Below are 22,284 nucleotides of genomic sequence, written 5' to 3'. Positions count from 1 at the left end.
GACACCACAAGTCCTGATTCCTCCCTGTAATCTAGTGCGACGAGTGCTGCCACTCCTTGTTTGCTTGTCTTGCCTGTGTGTGCTGATAGGGTGACTCCGTTGGCCCCCTGCACTTCGGATTGGCCTTTGATGACGGCAGTAGCTAGCGAGGCAGCTCAAGGCGGACCAAGACCCCAGACAGGTGCTGTCTCTCCGGCAAGACATTCAATTACCTCCAAAGCCTCGTTCAGCTGCGGCGCAATCAAAGTCACGCGACGTACATGCGATGATGGTCTTGGGTCGCCACCTGCAGCGAAGGAATGAGACAGTGAAACCTGTGCGCCAGCGCGGCGACCGTATGCACTGAGAATCATTGATACGGAATGCCTGTTATGGAATCTGCCTCACGCGAAAATTGGGAGCTGTCCGTCCCGTAAGAAACTGCCTGTGTAGACCGCGCACCTTGAAGAAGCCGCTGGCAAACAGGAACAATGCATCGTTTCAACGTCCTCACGCCTGACCTCCACCCCCGCTAATCCTCTTCTCATAACTGTGCCTCCACCTGTCGATGCTGAGCGTGGAGCTGAAAACGCGGGAAGGGGTGGGGAAGCCGGATGTAGAGTACAAACATGCTGACCAGCCTGGCTACAACATGCACTAGCGCAGCACAATAGTCTGGGGAAATCTATCAATGACGTCAGTAGTCAAGGAGCAGCTGGTTTATTTTACGTAAAGAATCAATATCTTCGTTGTTCTGGAGAGTAGCATGCAAAAGTTGAAGAATACATATCTGGGAATGGCCCAGGCCCGAATTTGGGGGACATTATCAGTTGTGGGGCCGTCCGAAGTCTCTTTTGCTGCCGTGCGCCAAAGGTCGGCTTTCACGGCGTGCTATGCCGACCGATCTGACAGCTGCCTTCCTGATAAAAGAGTCACGTGGTCGGAGTACGGAGCCAAGTCCGACAGTAAACAGCCCTCCAGGCGCTGTCAAGAAAGCTTGATGATAGTAGCTAAAGTATGGATGCTACGGATAATTCACATGGGCAACAGCACATCAGTTCTCACACCGGACTCTGACACAACCCGGCCGGTCTATGTTCCAGGAAATCTGGGGTTTATCACAACAACACGTCCAATCGGACATGGCATATTCCAAATACGCTGACGACGGAAGCGGTCCCTGTCCGACTGCCCTGGTCATCCTTCGCTTGTTAAGGGGCCTTCATGATACTAACAAAAAGCTATCTTGTGCATGACTGGTGACTTAAAGCCTAAGCATCGGAGATGGCTCGTTGATTTCTCGTCTTTGCTGCCACACACTAATCATACGGAGTTGCAAAGACCGACCCGATGACTTGCACACCACCACTTGGTATCACCGTGACTCGGCAACATCATGACCCACCAAAACTGTTCGAAGCTAAACGTAGGAGACCGTCGGCAACCTGCCATTGCCAACATTCTTTGGGTTCCAGGCTGGCTTCTCGGTTTGGCCGCCAACCCCTAGCGCGGCCAAGCCTGGTTGAATCAAGTGTTGTTCTCCAGCCCCTGGCTGCATTCCGGCAGACCCGAGTGGACATCGCACTTCTAATCAGGGCGCGGGCGATTATTTTTCACTTAGCTATCGTCGACGAAGTCTGATCCATCTATTCAAAGGCGGGGCCACACGTCTCCGAGACTGTAAGCCGGACCGAGACCATGACCGGCAAGCAGAAGACGCAAAAAAGCAGAGATAATCTCCAAAACCCGTGTCATGAATTAGAGCGGTGAAGTGACGACGTGGTCTTTTAGCTAGTTTGGCATGGTTGTGTAGGCCACGCCCTTCGCATGAAGCGAAGAAGGGAAGATCTCAGCCGACATTGTCTGTAGAATCGGCCCCCAATCCAAGAAGGAGGAGATAATCATGAGTTTAGCAATGCAGCGTAGATAATGAAGAACTTCACAGCAAAGGTTCATTCCAAACCTCAAGAAGTTAGTAACGCAACGGAAACTGATTTATCAGGATTGTCTGACCTCATACGGTGTTAGGTTTTCATCCTCCCACAAGGGGTTTTACCTATTGGTGATACTTCAATGAATAGCCGGGCGCGTAATAACGAGACTAGTTTTCTTGTGCTCAGCTCTTTCCTGGTAGGATGAAGCTTTGTTCTCTGAATTGAAGCCCCTCCAAGGTCAATCTATGCCTGTGGAATTACTGAGCAGACGACTAGAGATGAGTCGGCAGCTGTAAGCCTGGTCCAAAGACGTGTGTATAAGCAGAGCCATGACCGTAGAGAATAGGCGTCTGCTATCTATGGTAGGTAAAATCAGTACTAAAGGGTGCGGGAAAATGTGGGAGAAATGTTTTGGAGTAGATTGAAGTTAAGAAAGGGGTCCACAGCTTTTAACATGATTGCGTTCGAAAGGTCAGTTCCGCATACGAGCAGGAGGTGCCGAGCACCTTTTGTTTCAACAACGGTCGGGAATTGAAGCAAAGGCATGTCGATTTGGCAATAATGAAGTTCAAGACAAAGGCGGATTCCGTTTACGCAAGTACTCATGTCGGCAGCATAGAGTCGCAATTTTTAGCACAGCCCAATCGCACCAATTATTCCAATCTCGACAGCCAATTCAACTCAGTGAAATAAGTGAACGAGGCCTTGGCGCAGCACGCAAAACGGCTGAATACTTGACACAAGAGATGGATAACGTGCGGAATGCCATTGTTTCGGTCGCTGCGCATCCCATGAACTACTACAGAGATATCAAAACAGGCACTTTAACATGAATGAAAATAAGTAGATCAGTTTTGGACCTGTCATCTCACCAAAAGAAAAAAAAGGACACATGGCAATTGATCTGAACTTGGTACGAAGCTGAGATGCTGATCGTTGATGCCATCTTGGCCCATATTATTAACTCTACTCTACATCAGCCTGCCAGCATGGATGCCTCCGGTTATCAAAATATCATCTGAGGTGTGATAGGCGCTCGCGTTTGACAGTAGGTACACCACAGGAACCTTTAGATCAGTGCGATCACCCATTCGCCGCATGGGTGGCTCTGTGTTCATGATTTCTCCAAGATGGGGATAACGATTACACAAGTCCAGCGTCATGTCAGTCGCCATGTATCTATGCACCATGTTAGTGTTAACTTCTGAAAACTCAGACTAATATATAACAGACCCTGGAGAGATGCTGTTGACACGGATACCGCTCGCAGCAAGCTCGACACCGAGAGCTTTGGCCAAGGCAACCACTGCACCCTTACTGCAGCAGTAGTCACTGGTTGTCTGGCCTTTGCTAGCGACGTACGCAGCAATTGATGCTATCATGACGATGGAGCCTCCGCGGGGGTTGAAATCAGTTGGCTCTTGGCTAGCCATCTGTGCAGCTGCTAGCTGCGCGGCATAGTAAGTGCCGAGGACATTGATGTTCATGCATTTGGCCACGGACTCGGGGCTTCTTTGCAAGAACGGCTCGTCGGGACAAATGCCAGCGGCAGTGACACTGCGATGCGTTAGACCCAGAGAAGCTCAAATAATGGACCAAGGATGACTCACAGCCCATCGATTCGACCGAAGTCTTTGACAATATTGCTGAATGTCTCTTTCAAAATATCGTAATTTGTGACGTCGCTCCTTGTGGTAGAGAGGCCTAGTCAGCCACGTAAATTTGCGCCACAAGTCGCAAGTGATGCCTACCTGTAGTACTTGATCTTGACTTCGTGCTCTTGCTCGATTCGATAAAAGTGATCATGGGGCTCTTGGGCTGCATCAAGAATGGCGATGTTACCTCCTACTTCGGCGACTGCTAACGCAAACGCTAGCCCGAGTCCGCGAGCGCCGCCTGTGATTACAACGGTTCGCCCTTTGAGAGACAGAAGATCGTGCACCGAGTTGCTCAAGTACCGGTTGACATCCGCCTTAGGCTGAGGCGCATTAACGATGCTAGAAGCCATATTCTAGTATCGGGAGAGAAGTTATACAAGTTGGTTGCGAGGTCGAGACAACGGGTCGAAGTCGATGTTGGCTTCTGAGTCAAGAGGAATGCTGCGACTATGTAGGAGAGAACACGTACGTTAAGTTTTCATTTCAATCTTAATGGAAGGATCAGTTTAGGAGCTCAAACCATGTGCTTGAATAGTGGGCTGACATGGCACCCTCCGGACCCGAATCCCGCAATCATTTTCACAAGACATATGATCAATTCCATCCGGCATTATTGAGCCGTTCTGTGATCGGAAGTGCAATGATTGGCATCGAATAAAAATGGGATCATACAGAGTAATAGCGCTTGATCCGATTTCCGCATGGAAATTCTTCATTCCAGGTTGTGGCCGGACATTGAGTCCCGATGCTCACAGCCACGGATTTGATGGCCGAGCGCCCCACAAAAGCCGGGTGCCGGCCGAGGACTAGCCATCATCAACCCGACAAACGGGAAGCACCTCGGCGGCAAAATGGGGTGATGACATTGACTATAACAAAGCCTCAAAGAAAATTGACTGCCACACGCGCAGCTCTGTTTGTCGAAAATCCTCCCTTCACTGGTTGAACGAGAAAAACACCTCACCGCGTCGCCGTTTCAGTTCAATCGAGGTAGATATCGCGCAACATTGTACAACACGCCCAAATATGCCTCCATCAGAGAATCAGTGCAGCTTTCACATCGAGAGTGTCTCCTCAGGCTCAGGGCAGCAGCCATTCCTTAACGGAGACAAACCAAGCTTTGTGCCACCGCCACCTGCCCTCGGCCTCAACGGACATATCGATGGCCAATTGAAAGGCTGGAGAGAGACTTTGAACGACGACGACTTTGCCGTGCTTGCTCTGCGAAACTTGATCTTCGATATCTGCAATCAAAATGGAGGCGGCCACGGGGGATCAGCCATTGGCATGGCGGCCATCGGGGTAGCCCTGTACAAACATGTCATGCGTTACAACCCCAACAACCCCAGCTGGTTTGACAGAGACCGATTTGTGCTTTCAAACGGTAAGGAATTGGAATTATTTGGCGTCTATAGCTGTACTGGAGCTGACAAAACAGTCAAGGCCACACCGCCATGTTTCTTTATGCACTCAATTATTTGGTTGGATATGACAACTTTTCCATGGACGAGATCAGAGGATATGGAAGTGCCAAAACAAACGGCTACAAGACAATTTGCCACGCGCACCCTGAAATCGAAGTTCCTGGAGTGGAAGTCACGACAGGCCCCTTGGGCCAAGGCATCGCCAATGCTGTCGGCCTCGCCATCGCATCTAAACATCTCGCGGCGCGCTACAATCAACCAGGACTTGATGTCGTGCAATCGAGAATATACTGCATGACTGGTGACGGGTGCCTCATGGAGGGGGTTGCTCTCGAGGCTATCTCCCTTGCTGGTAGTATGCAGCTCGACAACTTGGTACTGATTTACGACAATAACCAAGTAACCTGCGACGGACCGCTTGACTGGATCAACACTGAGGATGTCAATGCAAAGATGCGCGCCTCGGGATGGCATGTTTTGGAGATCGCCGATGGCAACCACGATGTTAGTGCAGTGGTCTCAGCGCTCAGATTCGCAAAGTCGTTGAAAGGCAAGCCCGTCTTTATCAACATACGGACAGTCATCGGCCTGGGTACCAATGTCGCTGGTACTTTCAAGGCTCATCATGGTGCATTTGATGCCGAAAGTGTGGCCTTGTCGAAGCGCTTAGCTGGACAAGACCCAACAGCTACGCACCAAGTCCCACAACCGTCTCTGGACTACTTTCGCGAGCGAAAGACGCGCGGAAAGGAGCTTGAAGAAGAGTGGAACAGCATGTTACAGAAGTATGCATCGGCGTACCCGGAGAAGTCATTGGAGTTCCATGGAGCCAGAAATGGCGACCGCGGGACTGAAGCACCTCAAATGCTCAGTGAAATCGGGGCAGGCCAATTCGAGGGGCTAGCAACTCGTGAGGTCAACGGTGTTCTTCTGGAAAAGCTCTGGAAATCCTGCCCGACTTTATTTGGCGGGGGCGCCGATCTCGTCAACTCAAACAAGGTCCCTTACCTCGAAGCCGATGTATGCCACCCGTCTGTCAGCTATGCAGGGCGTTACATTCGATACGGAATTCGCGAGCATGCAATGGCAGCAATCTCCAACGGACTGGCTGCATATGGGCCTGGCACGCTTTTGCCAATTACTGCAACATTCTTCATGTTTTATCTCTATGTAAGCTCCTGACTGTCCTTTCGTTATTTGTTCGACATGGCGAAGAGCTGACACAACATCGCCAGGCCGCGCCTGGCGTCCGCATGGGGGCCTTGAGCCATTTACCGGTCATTCACATCGCCACTCACGATTCATTCGCCGAGGGACAAAACGGCCCAACCCATCAACCAGTTGAGATCGATTCCTTGTATCGCGCGATGCCTAATCTTGCGTACATCAGGCCTTGCGATGCGGAGGAAACAATCGGGTCTTGGATGCTCGCATTGAACAACCGCGAGGGCCCAACGATGTTATCCCTAGGAAGAGATCCGACTGGCGCAGTGCCGTCGACTGATCGATTTAAGGTCGCGAAAGGGGCATATGTCATCGAAGATGTGGCTGGAGCCAAGCTCACTCTGGCCAGTTGCGGTACAAATCTCCATTATGCCGTCGAGGCCGCGAAAACGCTATCTACTTGTGGCGTTCCAACTCGTGTTGTCAGCTGTCCCAGCTTCACCCACTTTGATCAACAGAGTAAGCAGTATCGCCGCAGCGTTTTCCCTACGGACGGTACTCCGATTGTGAGTGTGGAAGAATACGTTGCAACGACATGGGCAAGATACGTCACAGCGAGTATCAGCATGGTTTCTTACGGGTACTCCGCCTCTAACCCCAGCAACTATGATCGTTTCGAACTGGATTCCAAGGGCATTGTGAAGCGTGTGCGAAGATACTTGGATGATCTGGGGGAGGAAAATGCGAGAATGGCAGGATGGAGGCAAATCTGAAGTAGACAAATGTAGTTGAACTTGTACCGTTCTTCAATAGACGTACATAGACCCGCGGTTACGATTAGGCCTTCAAAATCAAACTTTCATGACACATGAACTATCAAGATGGAACGTATCTGGTTCTGCGAAGAAGACTGCAATCACGTATTTTCTGACAAGCAATAACACAACACGGGAAACAGAGATAGCATATTAAATCTATGGTGAAAATCCATCGGTAAGATAATCTCATCATTCTAGATTGTTCATTGAAGATGTAACCAAAGCCAAAGATCATCGTGCAAACTACGATTTGACGAGGAGTGTGCCAAAAGATGCATCAGACGTGGGGTCCAGAAGTAGCGGGAGGTGATTCGCTGGGCTACGTTTTCTTGCGGCTCAATAAGATCAACTTATCCAAGATCCACCATGCGAGTGACGTGAGTCTCGGGGCTAGGATTGCGTACGTTGTGGGGCTTGTCCAGACACTGTCGGTCGGATTTCATGGAGGCACCGCTGTCGGAACGAGAATTCCGAACCATCAGAACCTGTAGGCATGTGACGGAAATCGAAAGTAATGCCTGTAATACCCCTTCTGGCCAGGATCGAAGATTTTGGTGGAATTCTGATCACGATAGACGCCGCCATCAGCACAACTTCGAAATTTGATTCCCGAGGCGGCGACGCAATGATTCGGCAGCCAATTTCGCCGGCTCTGGCACCGGGCCCATGTCCGTATGGTAAGCGATATTCCTAAAAGAAGCAAGAGAAGCCTACCCTTTGACGAACCGCCCGTGTTCTACGAAACCTGACTGCGTCTTGTTTTCGCGCAGTCACTGCAATCGTTCATTCGACACAATAGCTACAATCTGTTCGCCCATCCGCCCAGGCCCGAAACCAGAATGTCACAATATGCGAAGGAGCTCAATGCCATCATCATTGGTGCTGGCCCTGCCGGCATTGCCATGGCGTATAGGTTAAAGCATGAGTTGCATTTTGACGACTTCACGATTTACGAAAAGCTTGATGGTGTCGGTGGAACTTGGAGAACGAACACGTATCCAGGATGGTAAGCGTTGGCGGACTAGATGTTTCCAAAGAAGAATACTCTAACAGATGTGTACAGCGGCTGTGACTTGAAGTCACATCTTTACTCCTTCAGCTTCAATATGAATCCGAACTGGTCGAAGGAGCTTTGCGAGCAACCCGAAATTCTTCAATGTGAGACTCCTTCGACCGATCGCTAAATATTCCCTGACTAATGCTACCCAGATATGGAAGATACCTGTTCGAAGTTTGATCTTCACAAGCACATTCACACCTCAGTTGAGTGTATGGGAGCAAGATGGCACACCGATATCTCGAAGTGGGAGGTCAATCTAAAGGATCTCCAGACGGGCATTGAGTATTCTCGGTATGCCTCGGTCCTGGTTTCTGCTGTGGGCGCAATCTCCTTTCCCCGAGATGTCAAATTCTCTGGGATGGAAAAGTTCAAGGGGCATATGTTTCACACAGCGCGATGGGATCATGGCGTCGACTACAAGGACAAAAGGATCGCGGTTATCGGCAATGGCTGCAGTGCTGCGCAAGTGGTGCCGGCCGTAGCAAAACACGCAGCTCTCGTCAAGCAGTACGCCAGAAGTGGACAATGGTTTCATGCCCGCCCGAACAAGCAATACTCGGAGACAGAAAGGTTCATGTTTCGGTGGGTGCCTTTGTGGATGCGATGGTTGCGGTTACAGATCTTTCTCGATGCCGACGAGGAGACAACGACATATTTCCCAACTCCCAAGGGACTGAAGGCTCGCGCGGAGGCCGAGGCAGAATCAAAGAAGTACATCAAGTCCGTTGCGCCAAAGAAATACTGGGATCACATTATTCCCAACTTTCCCCTCGGTTGCAAGCGTCGCATTTTCGACCCCGGCTACCTTGAAAGTCTCAATCTCTCCAATGTCGAGCTTCTTCCCGAGGGAATCAAAGATATCACCGAGACCGGAATTATCAGCTCTTCTGGAATCGAAGATGACTTCGATATCATTGTGTTGGCAACAGGATTCCAGGTTTCCCAATTCTTGACGCCGATGCACATTGTCGGCTCGACTGGCATCTCCTTACACGACCAATGGAAACAGTGCCGCGGAGCCCAGGCCTATCTTGGGACACACGTGCACAACTTTCCCAATCTCGCCATTCTGTTTGGCCCCAACACCTTCCCTGCGAATAATTCAGCCCTGTTCGCTTGCGAGACCCAGGTTGACTACGCGATCAAGTCCCTATTCACACCCCTCATTGATCACAAGGCTGCTGTCATTGAGGTCAAGCAATCCGCAGAGGACAGAGAAACGAATGCAATTCACAAATCTCTGCGTGATACAGTCTTTTCTGGAGATTGCTCCAACTGGTACATTGGAGACTATGGAAGGAACGCGGCGTCATGGCCTGGATTGGCAAGGTCATTCTGGTTCAAGACTTACTTCCCCGACTGGTCTGCATTCAACATGAGTGGAGGAAGTGCCATTTGGCCTTTACTTACAATCCGTCGCTGGCTGAGCACAATGTCACCCATTTCGACAGCCTTTGCTCTAGTGAGCCTCGCGGCAGCCGTTAGCCGCTACCGTGGGCTGGTCGAAGGTGTTGCCATTATGGGATACTTGGAGACAGCCCTGCGTGCAGGAATCTCGACTGTTTCGAAGTTTGCACAGTGATCGACGAACTAAGAAGGGTGGAGGTCTAAAGAAGGCGGTGCAGACGCAGAATTAGATCAATAGATTTTAAACATTGTTGAAGAATGTCTTGTACCACGAGATAATTACGCCAAATTTCTACTGACATCGCGTGATGTTCTCCGTCCCTATGCCTGACTATCAGCCCCGAAACAAACCATGTCACTAAAAGATGTTGGTTGGCTGGACAGAAGAACGATGCTTTTAATAAGAACGCGCGGAACCTCGTCTTTTGTTTTGTGGTTGCCAAATTAGTGTGTGGTTGTGCGTTCTATTTTTGGTCGAGGGCTAAAGTAGTAGCGACTGATTCAGGAATAGCCGCATGTGTGTTGGGTGATACTCTGGAAATTTGGCTGTGATCGGAATTATGCTCCGAAGGGCTGTCGTGTTGAATCACTGTGTGCACGAATGCGGGGTCGGGTTTCTTTCCCGGCCGCAAATCAAAGGAACAACCTTGTCTTGGCGATATGAGAGATCGCGGGGGGAAAGGGGGCATCAACAATTCCGTATCCAGAAAATGACGTGTTGACGGAATTGCATACCACCAGCAGAATGCTGCTCAATTTTACCAATGCGTAGGAATAGTGCCAAAAGTATCAATCCCGCTCGGCACAGTGATAGGATCCATAAGTTGATAAACAGTCGCTTGTGCAACTTGATATTGATAATGAGCGTACTTGAATTGCTAATTATCGACGTCTTCACTCGTTCTATTATCCTTGTCTCTATACTCCGGTCAATCTTACAAGCGTCAACATGCATTCTACCGCCAACAGTCAAGACACCAATGCTACTTACCACCGCGATGCTTTAGCAAAGGTATGTGAACGTGCCAGGTCGGAAAACAGAAGGATGTCGACTAAACCGCGTTTCGACATTCAGCTCAACAACAATGAACTCTTCATCTCAGATGCATTCATTGGCGGGAAGTGGGTTTCGAAAACTAAGAAATTCGACGTCTTCGGTATGTGCTCTGCGAAGGCCTTCAGGACTTGGAGCTGACCTAAGTCAAGAGCCGGCGTCGGGCACGAAGCTTGGGCAGGTATCCGACTGTGATGTGGAGGACTTTCGGAACGCCATTGAAAGTGCCCATCAAGCGCAAGCAAATTTCTTCGAAGGGACGACTGGTACTTCGAGAGGAGCGCTCTTGCGAAGATGGTATGATCTCATTCTTGCCAATCAAGATGATCGTAAGCATATCGGCATCGGCACAATTGCCATCCCACTCAGTACCGAACGCTGATGGACGTTGCAGTGGCGACAATTCTCAGTCTCGAAAACGGAAAAACGATTGGTGAAGCCAAGGGAGAAGTCGTATATGCAGCGAATTTCATATCCTGGTTTGCCGAAGAAGCGACAAGGGCATATGGCGTGACGATTCCCTCATCTACGCCTCATACCACACTGCTTACGATCCGGGAGCCGGTAGGTGTTTGCGGGATTATTACCCCATGGAATTTCCCAGCTGCGATGATCACCCGAAAGGTGGGACCAGCTCTTGCCGCCGGCTGCTCTGTTGTCATTAAACCCCCGAGCGAAACGCCGTACACATGTCTAGCCTTGACAAAATTAGCAGTCGAGGCTGGTATCCCTTCGAATTTGATCCAGGTCTGCCCTACCAAGAACCGTCAAGCAGCGACAGAGCTTGCTACGAACTCCTTGGTTCGAAAGATCAGTTTCACAGGGTCAACCGGCGTTGGCAAAATGCTGGCGAAACTGGCATCCGGGACCCTCAAGAAGGTCAGCCTTGAGCTTGGTGGAAACGCTCCATTCATCGTCTTTGATGATGCCGATCTGGACCTGGCAGTGGAAGGCGCAATGTTCTGCAAATTTCGCTGCTCCGGCCAGACCTGTGTGTGGTTAGTGGGCCGTCTTTTTCTGGGTCTTCCTCAGATGCGCTGCTTCGATTGAAATTGGTTCTGACCCATATCATTTCAGTGCGAACCGACTTTACGTCCAGAAGAGGGTAGCAAAGGATTTCACTTCAAAGCTGGTGAAAAAGGTCTCTGATTTGCAAGTCGGTCAAGGACTGGATCCCTTGACCACACAGGGTCCGTTGGTCAACAAAGCTGCCATTGAGAAGGTTAGAGAGCACATCCATGATGCAACCTCCAAAGGAGCCAAAGTCGAAGTAGGAGGACAGCCTTTCCAGTCTCCAGGTTTCTTCTTTCAGCCCACAGTACTCTCGGGAGTCACCCAAGACATGATCGTGAGCAAGGACGAGACATTTGGCCCACTTGCCCCCGTTTTTGAGTTCGAAACGGAGGAAGATGTGTTGCGTCTGGCGAACGACACCGAATTCGGTCTTGCTGGCTATTTCTTCTCGCGAGATATCAGCAGAGCAATGCGCGTGGCCCAGAAATTGCAGGTAGGCATGGTGGGTGTGAACACTGGCAAGATTAGTGCCCCCGAGGCTCCATTTGGAGGCGTCAAGGAGAGTGGATACGGTCGCGAAGGTAGTCTGTACGGACTGGAAGAGTATCAAAACATCAAGAGCATTACGATTGGAAATCAAGATGCGACAGCACTATGAACGAATGGCTACTCAAAGTAAACACCTATTCAATACTGAGATTACCATCAAATGCCCCCTACCGCACAGATCTGCCTGTGACTGCTCCTAATTAACATTTATGTAGGACGCAGCTCTAGTGATCAAGTATCTGATGGGACCCAGAGTTCAGAATTGCTGCATGCAATGAAAATAGGAAGCGATTCTTTCGTATGGGGCGACTTTGTGAAGAACAGATATAGAGGACTGGCAACTCAGATTTGATACGCACAGAGGATAGGTCCTTTGACCACCGATGAGCAACTCAGGAGGAGAGAACCAGCAGAAGAAAAAGCTCACGGTTATCCCCAACTTCTTCTCCATGTGCCCCAGCTCGGAGTGCGGGGAGGTTGGAGACAAGTGTGGGGTACCCGGGTGCCCCCTAGTTTGTGGGTCAACGGGGGTTGAATTCCGAACACTGCATCCATGTCAAGCGCGGGGAAACACAACGCTGAGCCTCTCGACTCCTGCTCTTCCATACCTGACATTCTGCACCGAGATTGAAGCACTTCATCAGATGAATGCTGGCGGGAGATTGAGACGATTACCGCACCAATATGGCCTCAGCAACGCAGTCGACAAACAAGAGGAAGCATGTCACGACAGCGTGTGTGCCGTGCCGCGAAAGTAAAGTAAAGGTACGCGCCAGAAGCGACAGTCAGTTCCAATTCCTGAAGACCTTTGCCCATTGGAGTGCTACACCCAAGCAGAAAAAAATCAATTGACGAATCTTAGTGTGATGGTCAGACCCCATGCTGTTCAAACTGCAAGCGTAAAGGCAAGAATTGCCAGTTCCAGGCAAATGAGGATAAACGGAAGTAGGTCAATCATGCATGCAGACAAGTACCACTTCTGACCCGAATGAACATCAATAGATTATCTCTCCGAGTAGCGATCGAACTACTCTGCGCCAGAGTTGACCAACTAACTCACTTCATCGAGAAAAGCGACCTGCTGCCACCTCCCATGCAAGAGGATGACGAGACCGTACTGCTGAGAGTATTGAAAAACGTTGGCCTGATACACGCTTATCCACGAGGAGAGAACAGTGGGAGTATGAGTACAGAGCCAGATAAGGCAAACTCAACAAGCGTCGGTCCAGATTGTGCTTCCAGTCCGGTAGCTCGACTTAACGACACAGATCGGCTTTGTATTCCAACGACGACCGTCAACGAAAACGTTACAACATTTGACACTCCGCAGGTTGAGAGCCTGATCTCAAATTTGCCACTGGAATGGCGGGAGGGCCGAAAGATCGTATCGAATGAACAGACTGACAGCCTTGAGCTTGATTGGGATTGGCACAGCTCAGATGATCTCGTTGACATTGTGCATACCAGAGCAACAACAAATATGACCGTTGAAGGACTCTCTGTACCAAATGACGTCCATGCCGTTCCAGACAAACCCGAACGTACCCTCGGACCCTCAATCTCGTTTCCAACAATAATTAGTGGCGACGATAGCGACGCTGAAAGCACAGAGGAGCTCGTAGATCGCTTGTCGGAGCGTGTTGGGTCTCTGCAGATCGGATCGGACGGTCAAATACGGTACTATGGCCCTACATCAAATTTCAATTTGGTACAGATGCCTGCCCCTGACAACATGACGGTGCACCGAACAGTGAGAAATGATGGCCAGGAATATCTGGATCGTCTGGAAATAGGAAAGGACGTACCGAACGACATTGAGGATCACTTGGTGAACCTTTATTTCACATGGCAAGATCCTGCCTCACACGTCGTGCAGCGGGAAATGTACCAAAAGGCCAAGGTGCAGTGGTGTGATCACATGGTTGATAACCCATATTATTCAGAAGCTCTGCGTAACTCCATGTGAGTTTGTTCTTCAACCGAGATTTCAGAGTCGGCACTGATACTAATGTGTGTCCTAGATGCGCCTTGGGGGCTGCGTTTGAATCGCGTCACCACCCAACATTCGTTACATTTCCGAAGTCTTTAGCGGACTTCTTCGCTGATAGGGCCAAAGCACTATTAGATATTGAGCTTGACTGCCCTTCTGTTGCTACAGTTCAGGCCATGGTCATTCTAAGTGGCCATGACATTGGGTGCAAGCGGGATGCTCGCGGATGGCTCTACAGCGGTATTTTCATGTACCTGCAAAAAGTCGCGAGATTATGAGCTAATGATATGGATAGGGATGGCCATGAGGCTTGCGTTTGATCTGGCACTGCATGTTGACATGACGCCCTATGTTAGAACGGGCTCAATCAGTCAAGAGGAAGCAGACCTGCGCAAAACTGTATTTTGGGGGGCATACACCGTTGATCAGTAAGCATGTTCCTCGTCCACCAAGGCAAATGTCGAGCTCATCAATTGACAGCCTTTGGGGATTGCACCTTGGCCGCCCCTTCCGAATTAACATGGAAGACGTAACTGTCGCAAAGCCTGGCATAGACGGTAGCATATCAGGGCATTGGTCTGCCTATGTCTCCCCTGATTCCTGCGGAATAACCCAGCCAGACCATGCTGAACTGCTTTGCAGCCAGAGGGCACTTCTTTGCGACATCATGGCGCCTCTCGGCCATGCTTTGTGAGTATTGGTCGCTTTCATGAACCCTGATTGTTGACCTAATTTGCTGCAGATATGGAAGCCAAAGAATTCCACCAAGCGTGCTGCAGGAGATGAACCAGAAGACAGTGAAAGAACTCAAGGAGTGGAAAGACTGTTTGCCTTCAGTACTTCAGGTCCAAACCGACGAGAAAGATACGAAAACGCCGTACTTGCCTCACGTATTATTATTGCAGTAGGTTTCAACAAGTAGAAAACTTATCCAGTCAATCGCGGATTGTATGCTGATATAGTATAGCATGCATTATCATCAAGCAATAATACATGCTCACCGACCTTGGATGTCAAAGCATTACATCCAGCCCCAACCACCTCAAGGTCCAGGTCACATTCACGCCCGCAAAGCATGCGTCGACTCTGCTGTGGCAATTGCCAAGATCCTTCAGTTGTACGAAGAGAGATATACTCTGAAGCGTATGAACATACAGGGAGTAACGATCACCTGCTCGGCTGCACTGCTGTTGATATTCGCGACTGTATCTCACATCCAAAGGCCGGGATGTGACGACCTGGGAGTACAGCTGAGTGCATGCTTCAGAGCCTTGGATGAGTTCTCATCTTCTTGGGAAAACGCCAAAAGAGCTCATGACTTCCTCATAATGCTACAAAGGCAATGGGAAATTCGAGCCAGGTCGAATCGGTTGCGTCGGCAGTCTTCAGCAACATCTTCGACTCCAAGAAAGAGACTAAGAAAAGACTCAGTGTCTAATTCTTCACCTCGTGATTACTCCCCGGCATCAACCACCCAACCGAGCAAACGGCAGCAGCATCACTCACCCCAGGCTCAAGCAAATGCGGACGCCATGGGAGCCGAACTAGGTATCGATCTTGATTGGATATTTGCAGTGGATAATAGCGCAGGCCCAGAGGCCTTTTTGGGAACATGGGGGCTATCGAAATCATATGGCATATCATAGCGCATTGATAACTTCCTTGCAAGGACTGCAAGACACGTCTTTTGAGTACATGATCATTCGCCTTAACTTTTAATGTTGCAGGTGCCACGACTACAATTCATTCTCATTGTGTCTCAAACTCTTATCACTCCATTGGTGAATGATCATAGTACCCCTCAGGTACATGCATAAAGTCCCAAGTCGCAGGATCCCGAAAGATATCAGGCATTCCATCATCGAACATGTCATAAAACGCCCGGTCCAATTGAAGATATGAGACATCGCCCTGGTCCCAAAGGTCGCCAGTTGACGTCTGCAGCTGCGCTTCGGATATGCCACCCAGGTCTTTGTCGATGGATTGATTCCTATGTAACGAGTCAGGTGCAGCGTTCAGCTGACTTCTGGCACTGCTAGGTGCATTCCCACCGTCAGGCGCTGAGTTGGACAGACCATTTCTTGAAGCAACTGCCAATGTACCTCTGTCAGGGACCGCAGGGCCTAGACATGTACATTGGGGCTGCTCTTCACGAAGACTTCTCTGGATGAATCTCAATAAGCGCTTGGCCAGTCTTGCGACACCTTTGACCGTAGTCCATCTTTCCGATAGGACATCCAGTGCCTTGCAGCAAAGACTTAGGTCCTCACAGGCAGTCTCGGGATCTCGCTGGCCATCTCGCAACGCACGGTAAATGACTGTTGTAGCCATCGACACAGCATATGGCACCAGAGGCAATGGCGGGAGTCGATCAGAGCCTTCTTTTGATATGATTTCAAGTACCCCTCCAGCCGATGCAAGACGGCGGTTGTATTGGAGACTGCCTGGGCCACTGTATCGACAAGACAGCATAGCAGCAACGTGGTACCAGATCTCGAGATAGGCTGCTACATCAGAAAAAGCCCAAATCGGCGAAGATTGCTTACTCACATGCATGTGACCGGTGGAAGCTGTCGAAAGACGTGCTTGATGTAAGTTGTATGAATGACGGAAATTCGCCACAGTCATCAACAGTGGCCTTAGAGCTCGCTTTGTAGACCCGTGTAGCGGCGATCATAAGATCCCCAAGTGTGAGTGAGACTGACATCAGTTGTGATCTATAATCTCCCTCCGTTAAGGGGATACGGTCAAGCGCGATGTCGGTATCATCGATCATGAAAGGCGCTGCCCCCATGATTGGCTTATTTAGTCGGTCAAAGTTTCGGAGTGCCCACCAGAGGAAGTCGCCCTGTTTACGACCTGGGCTTCCCGGAACCTTGAGATGGAGTGATATGGACCATGTCTCGCAGATAGCTTGCGATAAATAGCTTGACGACCGGTCTACACCACCTAATCCATCATTGTGCAAGTGCATCAAAGCCAGAATTTGGATCTTCGTGATACGGTCCGGCTCAAGATTTGCCTTCATAGCAGCGTCCAGACCCGTAAGCAACTTGGAAGCGAATTCCAAAGGGTTCAAAACCTCGCCATCCTCCACTAATTGCAAAAAGGGAGCGGCTTGTTTACTCTTGCATGCGACGAGACAGATTCCTCTAATCAAGTAGTTTGAAGCTTGTCCGTTGCTGTGATTTCGAAGCACACAGTTACCATCAAGTATGGGAATCAGGTCATTTAAGACCGTAGTGTAGATTGGTAGCAAGGCTTCCGTCGTTGATTTTGGTAGTACGAGGAGGGCACCGATGTCCTCCAAATACCGGCGGTGGTGCTCGGACAGTTTGGGCGGAGATGCCTTACGTCTTTGCCTGCGGTACCAAAAGATTTGTCGTCTCGTCCTCTCTGCTGTTTCGGGGTCTGTTTCGACATATGAGGCAGTTTCTTGGCCGGGTTGCGGGTGTCTGAGGCACGCGTAGAATTGCTGGGGAGATGAGGTCGACTTTGGATTCTCGGACAAGTCTTCCAGAACAGACTCGGGATTGTATGGGCTGACTTTGCTCGGACTCGAGCTTGATTCGCGTGTGGTGGAGGAGGAAGCCAGAACGTCGTCCTGCGAAGAAGTAGGTGGGACCTTTGAATCTATGTCACGCAGTGTCTCGGTGTGGTAGCACCTTTTTTTCCGAGTGCGACATGTTTGACACGGTGAGAGCGGAACGTATGTTAGCTAACCAGAAGATGCCTGGCGGTATGTAAACATCACTCATCTTGAGAAGTGCGCTTCCTAGCAGTGCCGTTTGATGCTTGCCACACAATCTCCATGAGGCTAACGTCCCGCCGTTTCTTTCCGCCGTCTGGTAGCCGAGGCTTCACCCCTGCGGACGGCACTGTGAGGAGTTGGGCAGCTGTAGAGACTCCTTTGGCTTGTGGAGTGTGATCAATAACGATGCGAGTTTGTCGGGAATACCCCTAATTTGGAACAAACGATAATAGTCCGCTCAGGTTTCACCAGGGAGAGTTTCTTCGTCGAACGCGCCCCGGAACAGGAAACCTTCCGCTGGATCAACAGTGCCCCACAATGCCACAACACCACCACTGCGACCCCGCACGGGGAAAATGCGGGGTGATCGGCCGAGTCGGCAAACAGTAATAAGGCCGAAGACGGCGAAGAACGGATCATACTATGAGTGTTGTTCGTAAATATTAATCCCAGAAATCTCTTTTGATCACAGACTAGACGACAAAGGTATAACATCAATATGAAACAGTGCTTTTTCTTGATTGCTCAAATATCTATATAACTCATTCCCGCACCCTTTAGTCTATTTCACCCATTGAAGCTGTCAAGCATCGGAGATGGTGTACCCGGCCGCAAGAACGAGCTTGTCAAAATCTGCTGTAGCATCCACGAAGGGGAAGGTCGACCGATTGCCGGCGACATCAAACTCGTTGAGATCATGGAAGTACTCATGCGAAATGTAGATGCTGTTACCAATTTGCACCGTAGCAGTTGGCGACGCCCACGTTGCGATATCGGTGGTAAAGTTATCCGCAACCTGACCGATATAATCAACAGTAGCGAAACCGTCCTTCGAAGCCCAGAGCGTGATGGCCTGCAGTCCGTTCTCAGAGCAGAGCAGAACGTTGCGGTTGTACCTTGCCGGGTTGAGAAGACCATCGCACTCTAGGTCACTAGCGGTGTACGACCCATCTGCCGGCCAATTCATGGTAATGTTCGTAGGGGTGGGAGAGGACGAGGAAACGTCGAAGGAAACAAAAGTACCAAGGTAAGGCGCCGTGATGAGTAGCTTATTGGTGCTCTCGTGGAAGACGATGCCGAGATAGATGTACTTGCTTGAAGTACTTGCTTCACCAATGTACCAAGATGACACCTCTCCCGACTTGGTGATTTTGGCAATAGCAGGGACATGGAAGACGACAGGAACGTACGTGTTGCCTTCCTTGTCCTCAGCAAAGTCCTGGTATCCGCCGCCAGTCATGTTGCTGATGGCCAACTTAGCGGTAAAATCAGCCAGGTCGGCTGTGTAGGCGGCCGAGTTTGTGTTGGTATCCCAGCGAATAACCTTATTGGCTCCAGTCATGTTTTTTCCGGAGGTTACAAACGGGTTGCCGCTGTTGGCGGAGATCAGAATTGACTCAGTGGTCGCGTCGTAGTCAATGCCGGAGACATGATACGGGTCAACACCGGTAATTCCATCAAATGTGAGAATGTCGTATGTTGTTGCGTAAGGATCGTAGACGAGTACAGTGGAGTTGAAGTTGGCACTGTAGTGAGTAATGTGAGTATGAGCACGAAACATCTAGACAGGGGGATGTGTAAGTGGTTTAGGTCACAGTACCTGATGTAAAGCTTGCAGTGAACGGGATCCCAGTCAAGATTCTCTGGGTAAAGTTTGTAGTTGTCAATAGAGAAGGTACCATTGACTTCAGAACAGTTCTCGGTCTCCTTGAGGTGGAAAGGGAACGCCGAGACAACGGAGGTTGCGGCCACTAGGCTAGCTGCCAACAGTGAAAGAGTGGAAGGCATGGCTCGTCTTGTTTCGAATATCAGTGAACGAACGACAGGTAGAAAACAGCCGCAACAGTTGCGATCTTTGCACGAGGTCGAGGAACTGAAAAGCTTTTGGAGTTGGGTCTCAGTCGAGATTTATATTATCCTCCTGAAAATAAGTTCTTCGCGTCGTCCCCTGGATCGGCCTGACCAGCACCCTTATGTTGAGCCCATCAGCCCACTGCGTAGTGGGATGCCCGTTAAGTTGCGATCCACTTCAAAGAGACACTCCGACTTGAATCCTAGGAAGACCCATCACTCCACCTATAAGAGCTTACTGTGAAGAAGCTTTACTTGGTGCCGCGCGGGATCGAAGGCTCTATTTCCTACTCGGGATCTCGTCCCCCACATTCCGACCCGAGAGTGGGCCTAAAAGGAGGCCCAGCGAAATGAAGCGGACAATGACCTAATTGAAGCTTAGTAACGAGTCAGTTGCTTCGCCACGAGCCTTCAGCAAGGCTTTCTGTGCTTTATGTTTTCTGACGGCGTCACCGCGCGCCATTCCCACATCCCGTGACCAAAGAGTAGCGCGGGGGCCGCAAGGACATCGGTTAGTACGGCTCAACCCTTGACAGAGTTAATCAACAAGCGTTACTCTGTAATCGATGTTGCATTCAAGTCGGGCGTGGTCCGTTGCTGCGAGAATACCAGTACCCCGGATAGTGCCTCGGCTGCGATTCGTATTTGCTAAGGGGTTCAATGCGTTGGTGTGTAATGATATTGACTCCGATCCTCCCTCACGGTGGCGAATTCTAGAAACATTATACTTGTCGAAGAAAACACACAAATGAATATGACAATGGCTCCGATGTTCGACAACTTGGGTCAAGTGGTTTACACTAGTTGATAAGCTACTTCGGGTCCAGCCTGCAGTTACAAGCTGGTTAAGATAGGTAGGTAGCTTCTGACCAGGGTGTCGGGAACCGATGAGCGAAGCTTAAAATTTTCAGTTCATCTAAAGTCTCCTGCAATGGCAATGTAGGGGTATATTTCCGATCCTTAGCTACCGCGCCGCCTGCTTCCAGACTGGCGATAGGTATAACGATTAAGCGGCCGCCGGATTGTCTATCCTGTAGATTACTTTTGCTGTGTTGAAGTAGCCCTCATACTCAACGTCCTCTGCGGAATCATCCGCTTCGTAGTGATAGTGACCTCCAGCATTCCCTTCCGATGAGAAACAATGTGTATGCTCCATCCGCAGACCAAGTTTGTCGGGATCTGCAGAGTGAAGAACTGACAAGCACACCATTGGAGCCTGGAATTCATGCCAAGTGAGCCACGCGTCGACTTGGCCACGGTCTTTGAAAGGAAGATCGCGTTCTGGAGGGAAGTCGGGCATGATGTGATAAACCGCCTTCCCAGACTTGACCACGAATGCTCCCCCCAAACTCACGGCATGATCGTCGCCATATGCAGAGTACAGTGCCTTGCGAATGCATTCGGTGAAGCTCTTCTCGACACCCTTTCGTCCTCGGGCAACAACCCTAAGAACAGGCCCAGGTTCGCCGGAGCAGCCGAAAAGGTTTGCCATCAATCCACAGTCCAACGAAGAACTCTTCTCAACGCCTACGCCACCTGTGGTCTTCATAATTTTGATGATTCGGGTCTGGTTGTTGATTGTCTGTAACCCATCTTCCCAGCTGAGATTGGGAGCAAGCTCGCTATTCTGACCAATGATGTGAAACGGGCCAGCGCCAGCGCCGATCAAGCTGCCACTGCCACTGCCACTGTTCATATCCATTGCTGCAGCGAGTTCATCCATAGCCCAAAAGCTGTCGAGCCGCGGGCGAGGAAACAGATTAGGCTGCCCGCCAATATCGGCCACCCTTTCATCCCCAGACAAACCCCGCGTAGCTAGGTGGAATGGAGCTTGGCGAAGGTCAGGGCAAGCTTCAACTGTGACGGACGAAAAGTGAAAGTTGGCCGCCAGTGGAGATCGGAGCCTCTCAGCCAGCTCCTCGAGACTGGGCGGCGACAGTTGAAACTTTTTGATTTGCATGTTGGTGAATTGCAGGCGATATGTGCATGTTTACAAACAGCCACAGCCGCCCACTGGAGGGGAGAGAAGCAACTCACCCGGCACCACCGGAGGCTTGTGACGTGATGCACGGCCGCCCACCCCGCGCCCGAAACCCCGCAATTCGGCGTTATGCCGTTACGCCGACGAGTGCGACTGCATCCAATGACATTTTCATTCTGGGCACATCTGAATACCGTTCCGACCCCAATCCGGAAGTTTCCGCTCTCGTGTTACCTTCAAGATGACCAAATGCCAATGCAGGGCCGCAGATCTGCAAAATTATTGAGTTGGTTGTGAAACTCACTAATATTGTTGCTGAATCATTTGCCTATGTAACGGGCTAGAGCCCGGCCGAGATCTCCGGCTTTGCCGGAGCAGCTACCGAGATCCGGCTCCGCCGGATCCACTATTCTGCTGTAGCACACCGCCTAGCCCCGGTCTGCATCACTGCTGCTAGGCGCCTATCCCTGTAAAGTCCTTTCCTCCTTCTTCAGCTTAGAATAGTCAATCGACGGCACCTCTACGTTGAACAAGCCTAGGGGCCAGCCCCTTACATATTCTAAGCTCGACAACAAAAGACGCTATACGAAACCTCACGAGAGCGATATGACGATTCGCTAGAGGGTAGTGCAAACGAGAAGACGCTATAC

The 22,284-nt window shown here is 50.3% G+C and overlaps 8 protein-coding genes across 8 annotated transcripts; 4 read left to right on the top strand and 4 right to left on the bottom strand.

Annotated features, from left to right (window-relative positions):
- Window positions 1-2,884: 2,884 nt before the first annotated feature.
- lxr1-2 (NADP-dependent mannitol dehydrogenase) lies at window positions 2,885-3,921 on the bottom strand (the record flags this gene model as incomplete). Its single annotated transcript, XM_032019636.1, has 4 exons — window positions 2,885-3,092; window positions 3,147-3,470; window positions 3,524-3,601; window positions 3,665-3,921. 4 exons carry the CDS (start codon window positions 3,919-3,921, stop codon window positions 2,885-2,887), a joined length of 867 nt encoding a protein of 288 aa, XP_031883136.1.
- A 676-nt stretch (window positions 3,922-4,597) lies between these two features.
- On the top strand, window positions 4,598-6,932 carry DAS (Dihydroxyacetone synthase; the record flags this gene model as incomplete). Its single annotated transcript, XM_032019634.1, has 3 exons — window positions 4,598-4,955; window positions 5,015-6,165; window positions 6,231-6,932. The coding sequence occupies 3 exons, from the start codon at window positions 4,598-4,600 to the stop codon at window positions 6,930-6,932; spliced, it is 2,211 nt and encodes a 736-aa protein (XP_031882985.1).
- Window positions 6,933-7,816: 884 nt separating this feature from the next.
- Window positions 7,817-9,619, top strand: ktnD (FAD-binding monooxygenase ktnD; the record flags this gene model as incomplete). The annotated part of the gene is made up of 3 exons (XM_032019633.2): window positions 7,817-7,983; window positions 8,041-8,135; window positions 8,187-9,619. 3 exons carry the CDS (start codon window positions 7,817-7,819, stop codon window positions 9,617-9,619), a joined length of 1,695 nt encoding a protein of 564 aa, XP_031882984.2.
- Window positions 9,620-10,393: 774 nt separating this feature from the next.
- Window positions 10,394-12,170, top strand: gabD-2 (Succinate-semialdehyde dehydrogenase [NADP(+)] GabD; the record flags this gene model as incomplete). Its single annotated transcript, XM_032019632.1, has 5 exons — window positions 10,394-10,456; window positions 10,520-10,601; window positions 10,651-10,827; window positions 10,893-11,496; window positions 11,576-12,170. The coding sequence occupies 5 exons, from the start codon at window positions 10,394-10,396 to the stop codon at window positions 12,168-12,170; spliced, it is 1,521 nt and encodes a 506-aa protein (XP_031882991.1).
- A 1,623-nt stretch (window positions 12,171-13,793) lies between these two features.
- On the top strand, window positions 13,794-15,305 carry nirA-6 (Nitrogen assimilation transcription factor nirA; the record flags this gene model as incomplete). Its single annotated transcript, XM_032019631.2, has 7 exons — window positions 13,794-14,023; window positions 14,083-14,291; window positions 14,347-14,479; window positions 14,532-14,741; window positions 14,794-14,955; window positions 15,019-15,194; window positions 15,274-15,305. The coding sequence occupies 7 exons, from the start codon at window positions 13,794-13,796 to the stop codon at window positions 15,303-15,305; spliced, it is 1,152 nt and encodes a 383-aa protein (XP_031882990.2).
- Window positions 15,306-15,821: 516 nt separating this feature from the next.
- Window positions 15,822-16,845, bottom strand: CGGC5_v006763 (uncharacterized protein; the record flags this gene model as incomplete). The annotated part of the gene is made up of 2 exons (XM_032019630.1): window positions 15,822-16,555; window positions 16,602-16,845. 2 exons carry the CDS (start codon window positions 16,843-16,845, stop codon window positions 15,822-15,824), a joined length of 978 nt encoding a protein of 325 aa, XP_031882993.1.
- A 1,540-nt stretch (window positions 16,846-18,385) lies between these two features.
- CGGC5_v006762 (Core trichothecene cluster (CTC) protein 14) lies at window positions 18,386-19,590 on the bottom strand (the record flags this gene model as incomplete). Its single annotated transcript, XM_032019629.1, has 2 exons — window positions 18,386-19,328; window positions 19,403-19,590. The coding sequence occupies 2 exons, from the start codon at window positions 19,588-19,590 to the stop codon at window positions 18,386-18,388; spliced, it is 1,131 nt and encodes a 376-aa protein (XP_031882992.1).
- Window positions 19,591-20,659: 1,069 nt separating this feature from the next.
- On the bottom strand, window positions 20,660-21,613 carry CGGC5_v006761 (Ester hydrolase C11orf54-like protein; the record flags this gene model as incomplete). Its single annotated transcript, XM_032019628.1, has 1 exon — window positions 20,660-21,613. The coding sequence occupies one exon, from the start codon at window positions 21,611-21,613 to the stop codon at window positions 20,660-20,662; it is 954 nt and encodes a 317-aa protein (XP_031882987.1).
- Between the last annotated feature and the right edge of the window lie 671 nt (window positions 21,614-22,284).

This window comes from Colletotrichum fructicola (assembly GCF_000319635.2).
Source record: "Colletotrichum fructicola Nara gc5 chromosome Unknown KSG_Nara_v1_contig04, whole genome shotgun sequence".
Lineage (NCBI taxonomy): Eukaryota > Fungi > Ascomycota > Sordariomycetes > Glomerellales > Glomerellaceae > Colletotrichum > Colletotrichum fructicola.
The sequence above is the reverse complement of the archived record's forward strand: the minus strand, read 5'-3'. Positions and strand labels throughout refer to the sequence as shown.